This window comes from Oryctolagus cuniculus, chromosome 11 (assembly GCF_051225735.1).
Source record: "Oryctolagus cuniculus isolate XC-2025 breed Fujian yellow rabbit chromosome 11, ASM5122573v1, whole genome shotgun sequence".
NCBI classification, from domain to species: domain Eukaryota; kingdom Metazoa; phylum Chordata; class Mammalia; order Lagomorpha; family Leporidae; genus Oryctolagus; species Oryctolagus cuniculus.
The window spans coordinates 21,563,085-21,578,156 of record NC_142877.1 but is presented as its reverse complement, the minus strand read 5'-3'; the positions used below and the strand labels follow the sequence as shown (position 1 = coordinate 21,578,156).

The window sequence follows — 15,072 nt, the reverse complement described above, 5'->3', positions numbered from 1 at the left end:
GCAGGTGGCTGCCGCTCCTGGACCCCGCACCTGCTCCCTGGGTCTTTCTAACCTAGTTGTCGCCGGTCCTGGTTGCTCATTCAGCTCTGCACTTTCCTGTCTCCTCCCCTGCGTGAAATTCCTCCTGCAGAAGTACACGGGGTCTGACCCGGTGCCGTCTGCCCTCGTGGGTGTTGGATGGCCATGACAGTCATCCTTGAAGATCTAGCTCTCTCCCAGCACTGTCTGGCCTCAAACTCATCTCTATTGCTACCAAAATGCCTTATTTTCACCCTGAGTTCAACTCTAATGTATTTGACAAATGCAAACTTAAAAATGCACTCTCTGCTCATGAGCCCCCCATAGCTCTCCATGCTCTTAGCTCACAGGACTCTGCAGAAAAGCCCAGCCCCTTCCTCCAAGGCGCCCCGCTGGTGCCCCGCTCAGCATAGCCCCTGCGCCACCTTGGCCGGCCCCTGCTCACTCCTCTGCTCTCAGCCTCCACGGTTCCTGAAGTCCATCTCTGCCAGCCACCCACACCCAGGGAAATCTCATTTCCCTCCACTCAGGCTCTGTGCCTGTCCCACCCCACAGCACCTGCCAGGCATTGCTGCTGACACTACTGTGGCCTCGCGGGTTCGCCATCCTCAGTGAGAGGGAGACGCACGGGACCAAGGAGCTACGAGCTCCTTGCTAATGCGCCTGGGAAAGCAGCAGAAAATGGCCCAAGTGTTTGGGCCTCTGCCACCCACATGAGAGACCTGGATAGAGTGCTAGGCTCCTGGCTTCAGCCTGGCCCAGCCCTGGCTGTTGTGACCATTTGAGAGTGAGTCAGTGGATGGAAGATCTCTCTCTCTCTCTCTCTGCCTTTCAAATAATTTTTTAAAAAAGCAACTTGTTGATGGGTCCAGCACTGTGGCATAATGAGTAAAGCCACCACCTGCAGTGCCAGCATCCCATATGGGTGCCGGTTCGAGTCCTGACTGTTCCACTTCTGATCCAGCTCTCTGCTTGGCCTGCTAAGTCCTTGGGCCCCCACACCCATGTGGGAGACCTGGAGGAAGCTCCCGTTTCCTGGTTTCAGATTAGCACAGCTCTGGCCATTTGCTGAGAAAACCAGAAGGAAGACCTCTCTATCTCTGCCTCTCTTTCTCTCTTTGTGTAACTTTTTTTTGACAGGCAGTTAGACAGTGAGAGAGACAGAGAGAAAGGTTCCTTGGTTCACCTCCCAAATGGCCACTATGACCGGTGCACTACGCCGATCCGATGCCAGGAGCCAGGTGCTTCTCCTGGTCTCCCATGCAGGTGCAGGGCCCAAGCACCTGGGCCATCCTCCACTGTCTTCCCGGGCCACAGCAGAGAGCTAGACTGGAAGAGGAGCAACCGGGACTAGAACCCGGAGTACCGGCACCGCAGGCAGAGGATTAGCCTAGTGAGCCGCAGCGCCGGCCTGTGTAACTCTTTCAAATAAATAAATAAATAAATCTTTAAAAAACAAAAACTTAAGTTAGGGCCGGCACTGTGGCGTAGCAGGTTAAGCAGCTGACTGCAATGCCAGTATCCCATATGGGTACCAGTTCAAGTTCTGCCTGCTGCTCCACTTCCGATCCAGCTCCCTGTTATGTGCTTGGGAAAGCAGCAGAGGATGGCCCAAGTGCTTGGGCTCCTGTAGCCACATGGGAGACCTGGATGAAGCTCCTGGCTTCAGCCTGGCCTAGCCCCAGCTGTAGCAGCCACCTGGGGAGTGCACCAGCATATGGAAGATCTCTGTCTCTCCCTAACTCTGCCTTCAAAACAAAATAAAATGAATCTTAAAAAAAAGCTCCAAAACAAAACAACCTGTGGTCAGCTGTATGTAGCCTCAGGCAGTGAAGCGCTCATGGGAGTCTGGTAACCTTCTCTGCCGACGGGAGCGCCGAGGCAGGATGGGCTGAGACGCCCCAGAGCCCTGCACAGCGCACTCCGCACAGGCGCCACCTGCCACTTCTGTTACGGGGACCACGAGGACGAGCAGGGCCCCACTCCTGACTGGTGCGGCAGGAGCTCACTGCACAAGAGCCAAAGGCTAGCTTTAACATCACGAGCAGATGGCTCTGATGTAACTGAGAACTTCTTCAGCGGGTAGAAGGGATTTTTTTTTTTTACACTTAAAAATAAAAACACGCGCAAAGTCTGCGCATGTGAAGCCACGCACCTGCGGCTTGGTGAAGTCGCGGATGGCGCACCAGTGGACGAAGTGCTGTCTTGCGGCGAACAAGCTCTGTTTGTCGGTCTTCTTACAGTACACGCGGATCAGCTGCTCAGCGAATATTTCTGGCAGAAACTGCGAAACCTTGTTGAGGAAGAGACGATCTCACTGTCACCCTGAACTCTGACGTCAGAGACCTCAGCCGGGCCCCAGTCCCCGCGGCGCCGCTGTTGCTTCCTGTTTTATATCAGTTACCATCCGAAGAGACAATTCAAGGGAAACGCCACGTTGCTGAATGTCCCATGATTTTACGTCCATTAGTAAAAGGCGTAAAGATTTACATACAGCAGATGGCTCTCACGTATGGAATACATGCAAACACACAATTTCCTTTACGTGACTTCACACCTACAGCCCCTGCCCACTGGTAACCAACCATCCCCACCGAAAACTGCACTGTCCCTGGCGCTCAGCCTATCTGACGTGGTCCAGCCTCACGGCCGAGACACGCGTCTGCTTTCCTGTCCACTCTCCCTGGAGCTCTGCCGGCCTGCACAGCGCCGGTTCCCGCGGCCTCATCAACACCGCTGCAGCACACTGACTTCACCGCGTGCTTACCTGGCCTTTGGTGATCATGACGGGTTTGTTGGGCTCAGCCTTACAGTAGAAGCGAACGTGATCAATCGGATTCTTGTCTTGCATCCCATAATCTATGTTGATGACCTTTAATAAACGAACAAAAGCAGTCCCCTAACGACCATGAAAACTGAATTCAGGGTGGTCGGGGCCGCGGGAGAAATGGAACAAAGCTCCCCAGGGTGGAATACAAACACCTGGGACGTGGCCACGCTCAGCAGTCGCCCAGACGAATCCGGGGGACAGGAAATGGGTGTGTTCAAGGGAAGCACAGTGTAAAGGCAGCACCCACTATGTGACAGACACTGGTGGGCACTGGAAAGATAGCACCTCCGATACAAGCCCAGGCCCTCCAGGCCGCACGGCCCCTCCTGAGGGTCGACAGGAGGGAGCGGAAGTGAAGAACTGCAGCTGCTCTCGGAGCTGCCCCAGGAAAGCACAGGGGGTCTGAAGCTAGCAGACCTGCGGCAGCTGGGGCGCAGGGAATGACCAGGAGTGTCTGCCTGGGAGGTGGTTTCCCTGGGTGAGTAGGAGTCAACCAGGGCCAGGCAGAAAGAAGATCCCAGGGGGAAGAGCAGCCCAGAAGCAGAGGGCACTGAAACTGCTCATCCACAGGAAGTCACTGGCTGTCCAGGCGACAGTGCTGTTGGTTCAGTGACGGCCACAGCAAAAGGCTCAGGAGTTAAACCAGAAATAAAAGAGTAAAAGAAGGGGCTGGCATGGTGCTATAGCCAGCATCCCATGTGGGCACTGGTTCCAGTCCTGGCTGCTCCACTTCCAATCCAACTCCCTGCTAATGTGCCTGGAAAAGCAGGAGATGGCCCAAGTGCTTGGGCCCCTGTACCCCTGTACTCCCCTGCAAGTGGGAGACTTGGATGGAGTCCCAGGCTCCTGGCTTTGACCTGACTCAGCTCTGGCCCTTGCGGTCATTTGAATGAACACTTTCTCTGTAATGCTGCCTTTCCAATAAACAAAACTTCAAAAAAAAAAAAAAAAAAAGAAAAAGAAAGAAAGAAAGAAAGAAAGAAAAAGAAAAAGGAAAAGGAAGAAGAAAGGAAGGAAGGAAAGAAGGAAAAAGAAGGGGCAGGTGTTTCCCCAAGCAGTGCAGATGCCCATTTCCCATATCACAGAGCCTGGGTTCAATTCCCGGCTCTGGCTCCTGAATCCAACTTCCTGCTAATGCAGACCCTGGGAGGCAGAGCTAATGATTCGAATGATTGTGTTCCTGCCACCCATGCAGGGAGACCTGGGTCAGCTTTTGGTTTTTGCCAGGCCCAGATCTAGCTGTTGTGGCTTTTTGGGGAATGAACCAGCAGACAGGAGATCTCTGTCTGCCTGTGTCTTTTCTTCTTTCTCTTTTAAATAAAATAAAAATAAAAATGAATAATTGGCAAATATTGCGATCAAAAAATATTTTAAATCAACAAATATGTTTTATATATCACATGACAACTACATTAAAAATATTGGCAAAATACCCCAAAGCAGCTTTTATTATTATTTTAAAGAACTATTTATTTATTTATTTAATTTGAAAGGCAGAAAGCAATAGAGAGGAAAAGGTGGGGGGGGAGAGAGGGAGGGAGGGAGGGAGAAGGAGGTGGGAGAGGGAGGGAGAGGGAAGAATGTGGGAGAGGGAGGGAGGGAGAGGGGGGAGAGAGAGAGAGAGAGAGAGAAAGAGAATCTTCCACCTTCTGGTTCATTCCCCAAATGGCTGCAACAGCCAGGCCTGTGCTAGTCTGACGCCAGGAGCCAGGAGCTCCATCCTGGTCTCCCACTCTGGTGGCAGGGGCCCACGCCCTGGGCCATCTTCTTCTGCCTTCGCAGGTGCATTAACAGGAAGCTGTATCAGAAATGGAGTAGTCACACTCCAACCAGCACCCTGACACGGGGTGCTGGCACGGCAAGTGGCAGCCTAACCCGCCGCACCACGCCATCTGAAAACTGGTCACCAACGCTGGTTCGCTGAGCCACAGGTGAACCCCTTCCTCTGCCTTTCCGTGTTTCCCCAGGTTTCCATAATAAACGCGTGCGAGTTTTCTAACAGGAGGCGCTCTATCCTGAATGATTTCGCCTTTCGGTAAATCCCCGGCCTAGCCACTTACGTCCACGATGAAATCTTCCGCCTTCATCTCAGCCTCCAGTGGCACGTCGCTAGGCTTGGCGTCGGCGACCTCCTTGGGAAGCTGTTCGTAGTCTTCCTGGAGAGGACGGGCGTCCCGTGTGAGAACCCAGCACTTTGGCACCGGGTGTTTGTGCTGTGACCGGGTACCCTCTCTGGGACGGCACTTAACTACAGACATAGCTAGAGGCGTTCTTAACAAATACAGCCCCCACCTGTAGCATGTTTGTACACAAAGTTATTTTCATAATAAAATGTTCGCATTTTGAGAAAAATGCAGCATTAACCTACTGACAGAACAGGAGCAAGTGTAACCCCAGCAGTGGTTGTGAGGGGTGTGCTTGTCACCCCACTCCTACGCGGCTCTGGGGTACAGAGAACCTTCCACAGGAGGCAGAGGGAGATCGGGAACGGAGGCAGGCGCGGCGGCAGGAGCCTGGCCCTTCCCCTTCTACTGGTTTTCCTGAGCTTGGGTCAAGACAAACCTCGAGGCCCCGCTCATTTCAGGGATGGGAACGCAAAGGTTTGGAGTCAGGCAGCTCTGGGTTTGACTCCTGTGCTTCCATGAACACGCTCTTTAGCCTCACCCTTGCCTCAGTTTCCCCATTTGTGAAACAGACGTGAAAATACTGTATTTCTGTAAAGCCGGACTGAAAAGAACCGTGACGAGCTCACAGTCCCGGGCCGGGCCAGGCCAGGCTAACGGCCTCCCCCGGGGACACAGCTCGCGGCCAGCTCTCAGCAGTGGACGGATGCCTCCCAGCTCACCTTCTTAATCTTCTTCTTCGGGCTCCCGGGCTGGGTCTCGCCCACGTACTTGTAGAGCTTGCGGTATTCAATATTTTTTAGAACCTCTTGTGCTGCAGCCAATTTGGGATCCGTGGAGTATAAGATCTCCAGATAAATGTTATCTGTCAAGTGGATGAAATTCCAGTGATAGTAAATGAAAACGAGATTTAAAGACTTACAGCCTGCTGTCTCTGACACAATTCCAAGAAGCGGTTTACAAATGCAGGCACATGACGCCGTCAGCAGCGTGAAATTAAAACAAAAATGACTGATGTGGGAAAGTCTGCTGTCTGGATGCACTTCAGGGACTGCATGTGTGAGCCAGGAAGCACGGAGGTAAAACAAGACTGCAGCGCAGACAGCGACTGCTGAGCTGGGCAACGAGTACACAGACGGCGCTGCTTTGTTGCTGAGCTGGGCGATGAGTACACAGACAGCACTGCTCTGTTGCTAAGTTTTGTTATTAAAAGAAAATGATGGGCCGGTACTGTGGCGTAGGGGGTAAAGCCACTGCCTGCAGTGCCGGCTTCCCATATGGGCACCAGTTCTAGTCCCAGCTGCTCCACTTCCCATCCAGCTCTCTGCTATGGCCTGGGAAAGCAGTAGACGATGGCCCAAGTCCGTGGGGCCCTGCACCCACATGGGAGACCTGGAAGAAGCACCTGGCTTCGGATGGGCGCAGCTCCAGCCATTGCGGCCAATAGGGGAGTGAACCAGCTGGTGGAAGACCTCTCTCCCTCTCTCTCTGCCTCTCTGTAACTCTTTCAAATAAATAAGTAAATCTTTAGAAGATAATTCTCTTATCTTTTATGATGCTGACTCTTCAGAAAAGGGCAGGTAATTTTGTAAATTGGCCCACACTGGACCTTGTCTGTACCCTCACTATAAAATTCACTGATAATTATTGTATGTTCTTAATATTTCACAATGAAACATGGAAAAGCATTCTAAAAAACAAATAGATATACATGAAGATTTTTATTTTTTATTTATTTGAAAGGCAGAGTGAGAGACAGAAAGGAGAGAGAAACAGACATCTTCCGTCTACTGCTACACTCTCCAAATGGCCACAAGCCAGGGCTGGGCCAGGCCAAAGTCAGGAGCCAGGAACTCCACCCTGGTCTCCTACATGAGTGGCAGAGGCCCAAGCACTTCCTTCCACTGTCTTCCCGGGCACATCAGCAGGGAGCTGGATTGGAAGCGGAGCAGCAGGACTTGAACTGGCGCTCCAATTTGGGATGCTGGCACTGCAACTGGTGGTTTAACCCACTGCATCACTGGGTTACTAGCATTGGTCCCAAAACTTCAGATTCTTAAACGTAAGCGGAGTCACCTTGGATCCTTGCAGTCCTGCTTCCCCTTGGTGGCTGAGGACAAGAAGGACTGTGTGACCGCTCAGGACCATATGCGAGGGAACAGGCACAAGCACAGTGACACTGCTGGGGATGCCACCCCCTGCCGAGTGCAGGTCCACATCCCCAGCACTCTGCTTCTGACCCAGCTTCCTGCTAAGGCTCCTGGGAGGCAGCAGACGCTGGCGCAAGTACTTGGGTTCAGCCATCCATGTAGGAGACCCAGATGGAATTGCTGGCTCTTGGCTTTGGCCTGGTCACTGTGGGCATTTGGAGAGTAAACCAACAGATGGTTTACTTTGCCTCTCTCTCTCTGTCACTCTGCTTTTCAAATAAATAAATATTTTTTAAAAATGATAATATGCAAGGAATGTAAGACTGCCTCATATTAAATGAGGAAAGCTGTACAGGTCACATGCTGTTCTTCCACACTCTTATAGCAAGAGTACAAAAATGTGACCTCATCTTCTGTCTGGGATTCTTCTGTCTGGAGTAGATGAGGCAAGGCAAGTTCCCATCGGTGCCACCCAGAGTGTGAGTGACCTACAGGACGGTGCCTGACTGGAGACGGTCAACCTCGCCACAGATAAGGATGGCGATGGACGGCAGGCACTGGAAACCATTCTCAACAGTGTGACGCTGCTGCGGTACCCGAGGCCACGGTCAGTGCACTTGCCTCGCGGGACAGGGAGAAACCCACGGGGGTGCATGGAGCCGTGAGTGACAGCTGTGGCCTGTGGGCACCGCAGGGGCATATTAAAATAGGATAGCTTCATGTTACTTTGTCAGTTAACCCTAAAGTGCATAAAATCCAGAATTTGTGTCTTTCCACAAAGAAAGTCTCAAGGTAAACATAACCTCAAGGTGAATTTTTAGAACTGGCTTCTCATGAAGGGTTGAAGATAATATCAAAATACAGCATCACTTCACTATGAATAGAAATGAAAAATACACCACCTTGCTCGGATTGTTCTCACAGCCTTCTCTATTCCTATCAACATAGCGAGGACAGACTAGTTTTCTACAATGCTATCTATGATGCTGTGACGACAAAACATCAAAACAATGACCTCATCCCCTGAACTCTGACATCAATCCAACCTAAATTAGATAAATTAACAAGCAAGATGTCAACTCAGGTGTTAAATTATAAACCTTAAACACTGATATATTCTCACTGTGCACAGATATTTAATATGAAGAGTTAGTATTTCTCTGATTTTTTATTTAGTTATGGCTAGAAAATGATTAAAAATATGAGCATTGGGGCCAGCGCTGTGGTGCAGCCGGTTAAAGCCCTGGCCTGAAGCTCTCGCATCCCTTAGGGGCACCAGTTCTAGTCCCAGCTGCCCCTCTTCTGATCCAGCTCTCTGCTACAGCCTAGGAAAGCAGTGGAGGATGGCCCAAGTCCTTGGGCCCCTGCACCTATGTGGGATACCAGGAAGAAGCTCCTGGCTCCTGATCGGCACAGCTCCTGCCGTTGCGACCATCTGGAGAGTGAACCAGTGGATGGAAGATCTCTTTCTCTGTCTCTGCCTCTCTCTGTAACTCTTTCAAATAATTAAAATAAATCTTTAAAGAAAAAAAAAAAAAAAGACAGTGTGCAACTGGTGCCCTGGCCATGCCGGGACCACTTCTGAGACAAGAAGCTACTGCAGAGTGATTCAGCTATGTCTTAGGTCATGTGGCTTATTTTTCTTTTTTTAAAGTTTATTTTTATTTGAAAGGTAGAGTAATACACATACACACACACACACACACACCCCTTCCTTTTGCTGCTTCACTCTCCAAATGCCACAGTGGCTGGGTTTGGACCAGGTGGAAAGCAGGAACTAGGAACTCCATCCTGGTCTCCCACGCAGTTGGCAGAGACCCAAGCACTTGGACCGCCTTCCACCGCCTTCCCAGCTGCCCTAGCAGGGAGCTGATTGGAAGCAGAGCAGCCAGGACTCCAATAGGAACGCAGATACAGCAAGTGGCGGCCTAACCCGCGGCGGCTTCTGTTGCTTTACTGATCTTTACTCTTCACCACACACTTTCCCGGATGGGAGAAGCAGTGCCAAAGTCTAATCACTTTCCTTCCCACCCTAAGCGGCAGACGCTGTTCCTCGTAAGTATAAAGAGACGTCCCTGGCATCCGAGTTTTCCACTGAAAACACGGTGAAGCGGGCATTTCTTCTTTTTGGACATTATCTGGTAGTAGTTCAGGTGTAGCGTAAGCTAAATAATAGAGAATGCTCAGTAGTTACGTGCCGACTCTCTCCTGGGTGCTACACTCATTTGAGTACCACGACAAACCTGTGAGAGACATCACTACCCTCATCTTGTAGACAAGGAATTCAAATTTCAAAGAGGTTAAATTACATTGCCAGGGTCACTTGTTAGTGTAAGACAGAGATAAAACTCAAATCCAAAAGTATATAATCATCTGAAAAACCAAAACACGTGTGAATGTCTGAGAACCAACTCCTGTGCAATGCAGGGACAGCTCACGCTCGGAGAGGAGCCATCTCTGGCACGCAGGCCTCACCTGTGAGCTTGGTGAAGGCTTCCATGTCCTCGATGGCCGTGGAAATGCTGTACGTCTTTCCGGCTGCACCTGTGATCTTTATGTAGGGGTCCGCCTTGAGGAGAGCATCTGTAATCCTAAAGCACGTTTTGGGAACAGCTACGCTTACAGAAATTTCCAATCTTTGCTTTATACCTTCCTTAAGGAAGAGCAATCTTAGGGTGTGATGCTTTATAAGACACCTGCCTCTTAATCACACTAAGTAAGCGCATGGTGGTCTGCAGTGTGCTGGGTGCCAGCACCGCGTCTGGGCTCCAGCCACGTTCTATCGTTTAATGTGGCCGCCCACCTGTAAAAGACTTTGCAGAAATGCAGCAATGAAGTAGTTTCCATTTAACCGAGTTAAGAGGAAGCAGTGCCAGGCTTTGAAGCGAGATCTGACTTCCTGAATTAATTGCACTAAACAGAAACTACAGACAGGGGAGAAGGCATCCCTACAACTCTGCTCGTGACAGTGGAAGGAGAAAAACTGAAAAGGTAAGTCTCTTTCTTAACACAAATACAAAAACGAATACTAGAGGTCTAAAATAAGTCAAGTGAAAGCTACTTTAGAAACACGGAATTAAGCGACTTGTCCCCAGTGTTGGTAACTCTGTGTGGGTCTCCGAGTTAATTATAGATCTGGCTGTAGTTTTCTGTACGCTTCTGAGTAGAGCAGGGACAAGAGGGAACATTCCAGGCGGTTTTACTTGTGCCACGGCTTTTGATAAACATTGGACGGCACAAGGACAGACGTGGATCCTCATCCTCACCATCACTTCCCATCACTAGTCCCAGAAGGTCAGTCACGGCGTATGGCGCACGGCCCATGGCCCACCACCCGGAGGACCACGGTGGGGTGGGGACCTCAAGAACCTGAGCCGAGCCCCCTCCCCTTGTCTACCCCTTGTCTGTTTTCCTCCTCCTGCTCCAACTAAGTTTACTTGATGCTAGATTTTTTTTTTAAGGCAACCACCCTAGGCTTAATCAATTAAATTCCCTTGAATTTGTCTGAAAATCTCAGCTCTGCTCGGGGCTGACTGCTATCTCTGCAGATCCTCAGGGGAAGGCCACAGGGGAGTGATGCAATGTGCTTACATCGTGTCGATGATGTTGCCAACCTTGTGCTGGTAGGCTCTGCGGTGTAAGGAGTAGCGCGTGTGGAACATGTCATAGAGATTCCCAACCTCCTGCGGGAAAACACACAACACACGTTCATGGAGACGGATCCTCGCCAGGAGACGGGGGTGGGGGGTTGGGGAGGTGAGCACCTGGCAGGGGGGCTGCGTGCCAGGCCAGTTCCTAGACCACTGAACCCACTACCCAAACAGGCAGGCGGGCTAGTAAGCACAAAGTTCACTCTTAGTAAACTAAACTGAAGTCTATTGTGTGTTCTAACTCTGTGACAGGTTCTGCCTTAGGTATCTTAAGCACATTTTTTTTAAATGATTGAATTTATTTACGTGAAAGACAGAGAAGAGAGACAGAAACAGAGGCTGTCCACGTGCTGGCCCATTCCTTAAATGTCTGACACAGCTGGGGCTGAGCTAGGTAGAAGGCTGAGTCTCCCACCTGGGAGGGAAGACCCACGTGCCTGACCCATCTCCTGCTGTGTATCAGCCCCCGCGTGTAGGATGTGGGCATCCACATGGCGTCTTGGTGGCTGTGCCAAACGCCCACCGCAAACACATCTTTGAACACTACAATAACTTCAGCAAACTGGGGCTCTGCGTGTGCTCCTTATTCTGTGCCACAATACCGTGCCACCCCTTCAGCTACCTGTCATCACACTTCAGCTACCCCGGAACATTCTGGAATGATCTTTCTGGGGATGAAATTCCAGCTCTGCCACTTCTCTGTGCCTCAAATCACTCACGTTCTAAATGACATAATAATAGTATCTATCTCATAGGGTTTTGAGAATTGGGTTAATTCTTTTAAGGCATGTAAGACAGTACCCAGCACAAGATAAAAGTGAGTGCAGATTTAAAGTGTCTCACTATTAACACTGCAGTAGAGGTGAGAAGAGCCTTCTCCTACTTACAAATACATAGTAAGTAAACAGGTTCACGCTTCCCACCAGTCTTTCCAGGCTGTGGAATGCGTACGTCCAGATTTCAGACCAGGAGCTGGCCTCTCACTTGTGCCCTGGACACACTCACCTTGTCTCTGGTACAAATCCGTTTCTTATTTTCTACTTCTAAGACGCGGGCAAACTTGATGAAGCGCTTGTGATCAAAGTTGTTCTGGATTCCCAGGTGATGGCAGTCCCTAGGGAGAGGCCGGAGCAGACTTGCAACACCAACACGAAATCTACCAAGAGCCGCAGCCAACTTTTCTGAAGTGCTCAGGGCCTACCTGGCAAAATAATCCCATTTGTCAACATCGATGCCGTTTCTCTTGTTGGCCACGATCTCATACAGGAAGCTTTTCTCTCTAGGGCGCCCTTTATAGGGCCACTGGAAGACAGGACAGAAACAAAAACAACACACATTGGACGTGTAGGAGGGGCAGCAAATCTGCGTGCAGCAGAGCGATGACGTGGACCTGTGAACTATGAACGGTCGACGGGCAGTGGGAGAGAAGTGAGCCGGGCCCACTCTTCCCTCCTCTGCTGGAGCCCTAAGCTAATGCAACCGGGAAAGCAGCGCTGGGACATGGAGTCCTGTTCCTGCTCACCTTCAGTGCCACTGCAAGGGTCACGGCAATCTTACAACAACAACGTCTTAAGTTTTTTGAAGATATAAGAAGAAATTTTGAACTAGTAAGAACATATTTTGGGGGCTGGCGCTGTGGCATAGTGGGTAAAGCTGCTGCCTCCAGTGCCGGCATTCCATATGGGTGCCAGTTCAAGTCCTTGGGCCCCTGCACATGAGTGGGAGACCTGGAAGAAGCTCCTGGCTCCTGGCTTTGGATCGGTGCAGCTCTGGCTGTTGCGGCCAGCTGAGGATGGAAGACCCCTCTCTCTCTCTCTCTCTCTGCCTCTCCTTCTCTCTCTGTGTAACCCTTTCATGTAAATAAATAAATCCTAAAAAAAAAACCACATTTTTTGGGACTAGTGCTATGGCATAGTGGGCTAAGCCTCCGCCTGCAGTGCTAGCATCCCATATGGGTGCTGGCTTGTGTCCCGGCTGTTCCTCTTCTGATCCAGCTCCCTGCTAAGGCCTGGGAAAGCAGTAGAAGATGGCCCAAGGGCTTGGGTTCCTGCACCCATGTGGGAGACCCAGAAGAAGCTCCTGGTTCCTGACTTCAGATTTGCCCAGCTCCAGCTCTTGTAGTCAACTGGCAAGTGAACCAAAGGATGGGAAACCTTTCTCTCTGTCTCTCCCTCCCTCTCTCCATAACTCTACCTCTCAAATAAATACAATCTTTAAAAAAAGAAAAAAAAAGAACATTCTTTAAATGATGATCCTTGAATTTATGTATTCTACACAACTAGTAGAAGTGATATCAAAGCATCTGAGTTCAATTTTGGAAACAGGACATTTACTGAAGAGTCCTCTTCTTTATCTCACATCTTACAAATATGCTCGAATATACTGTGGGGAAAAAATAACCCTAAAAACCTCGGGAGAAAATTATTTTCCAAACTTATTTTTTTTATTAAAAAAAAAAAAGGTGTGGGCATTTGGCACAGCACCTGAGCTGCTGCTGGGGCTGGTTCTAGCCCTTGGTGCTCTGCTTCTGATTCAGCTGCCTCAAGCACGTTGAGTCTCAGGGCGGGTGTCGTGGCGCCAACGCGATAAGCCACCACCACCTGTGCCGCCCCCAGGGGTTCGAGACTCGGCTGATCCACTTCCAATCCACCTTCCTGCTAACGCACCTGGGAGAGCAGCAGCAGATGGCAGATGGTTCAAGTCCTTTGGCCCCTGCTCCCCAAGTCGGAGAGCCAGATGGAGTTACAGGCCCCTGGCTTTGAGCTGGTGAACCCTGGCCTTTGCGGCCATTTGAGGAGTGAACCAGCAAATGGATCTTTCTTTCTTTCTCTCTGTAACTCTGCCTTTCAAATAAACGAAGAAGAAGAAGAAAAAAAAAAAAATTAGTCCCTGGCACCAACGTGTGAGGCCTGGATGGAGTTCTGGGCTCTTGGTATCAGCTTGGCCCGACCCTGGCCCAGCCCTGGCTGTTGCAGTCATTTGGGGAGTAAACCAGTGGACGGAAGCTCTCCCTCTGCTTTTCAAAATAAATAAATAAATAAATAAATACATTTTTAAACACAAAATATCAAAAAGAAAACAGAACAGGTTGTGCTCTGCAGCAGCTCCATTTTTCTCTAGGTCTTCACATGTCTAAATGTTTCAAATGCGAATTTTAATGGAATAACTGGACGCACACTTTCACAGTCCCAGTCCCAGTTACCTTAGGTTTCTACACAGAATACAGCAGAACACGCTCATTTAAAAGGGCCTTACAAATATTTCCAATTTGGAGGGTGACACCAAAGAGCTCAGTTAAAAGAGGCAGGAAAGAGTGTCTTTCGCTGTCTTACATGAAACGGTAGAAATATCTAACACATTCTGTCACCTGGTCCCCAACAGCCAAGGAAGCAGACAGAAAGCAGCGTGGCTTGCGCCGTCCACCACGTACCGTGGCCTCGTCCTCGGGTGACTCGAGCGGCCCCTTGATTTGCTCCTTGATGAAGTAAATATCTTCTTCAGGGACGAGACCGTAGTGCTCCATGACAGCTCTGAGCCCGTTAGCGCTCACCAGGTGCTCGAACATCTCCACGGAGCCCTGCTCGTGCTGGGGAAAGGCAGGACACGGCCTGTTAGAGCTCCGCCCACCAGGCGTTACCCAAACCATTCTCGATTCCTCGTAAATGTGAGACAAGGTTTGTTTTTTTTTTTTTTTTTTTTTGACAGGCAGAGTGGACAGTGAGAGAGAGAGACAGAGAGAAAGGTCTTCCTTTGCCGTTGGTTCACCCTCCAATGGCCACCGCGGCCGGCGCGCTGCCGCCGGCGCACCGCGCTGATCCGATGGCAGGAACCAGGAGCCAGGTGCTTTTCCTGGTCTCCCATGGGGTGCAGGGCCCAAGCACTTGGGCCATCCTCCACTGCACTCCCTGGCCACAGCAGAGAGCTGGCCTGGAAGAGGGGCAACCGGGACAGAATCCGGTTCCCCGACCGGGACTAGAACCCAGTGTGCCGGCGCCGCTAGGCGGAAGATTAGCCTAGTGAGCCGCGGCGCCGGCCAGAGACAAGGTTCTACTGCCTGTTAGTTATCTAGCACCCAGCTTTGTCTACAGCTGTAGACATTTTTAAAAATCTGTCAAATATGTCAGTATTTTATGGTCTACCAAACTTTCACAAATTATGTTATTTCATAAATATATTGAGTACATTATGAGAAACAATCATTCAAAATGCCTGGAAGAATTTTACCACTTCATACAGGTAGAATCTCATTTAAAGAAATATCACTACACAATTCAATTCAAAATTTTTTCAGCAGCCTGAGA

General features: G+C 50.2%; 1 protein-coding gene across 13 annotated transcripts in view; it reads right to left on the bottom strand.

The window, feature by feature from the left end:
* SAMHD1 (SAM and HD domain containing deoxynucleoside triphosphate triphosphohydrolase 1) overlaps positions 1-15,072 on the bottom strand; it is a 46,183-nt gene that overhangs the window by 2,466 nt on the left and 28,645 nt on the right. For 7 of the 13 annotated variants that reach the window (XM_089308007.1, XM_089308004.1, XM_051846117.3 and 4 more), the window contains 9 exons: positions 14,202-14,357; positions 11,973-12,073; positions 11,777-11,885; positions 10,713-10,804; positions 9,597-9,712; positions 5,694-5,836; positions 4,909-5,004; positions 2,786-2,890; positions 2,174-2,311 (listed from right to left, as the gene is read on the bottom strand). In XM_089308007.1, coding sequence (XP_089164133.1) covers positions 2,174-2,311; positions 2,786-2,890; positions 4,909-5,004; positions 5,694-5,836; positions 9,597-9,712; positions 10,713-10,804; positions 11,777-11,885; positions 11,973-12,073; positions 14,202-14,357 — 1,056 coding nt within the window. Of the gene's footprint in view, positions 1-2,173; positions 2,312-2,785; positions 2,891-4,908; positions 5,005-5,693; positions 5,837-9,596; positions 9,713-10,712; positions 10,805-11,776; positions 11,886-11,972; positions 12,074-14,138; positions 14,358-15,072 lie in introns of all 13 variants that reach the window. The other 6 variants (XM_089308003.1, XM_070051870.2, XM_089308006.1 and 3 more) reach the window with 1 other exon arrangement.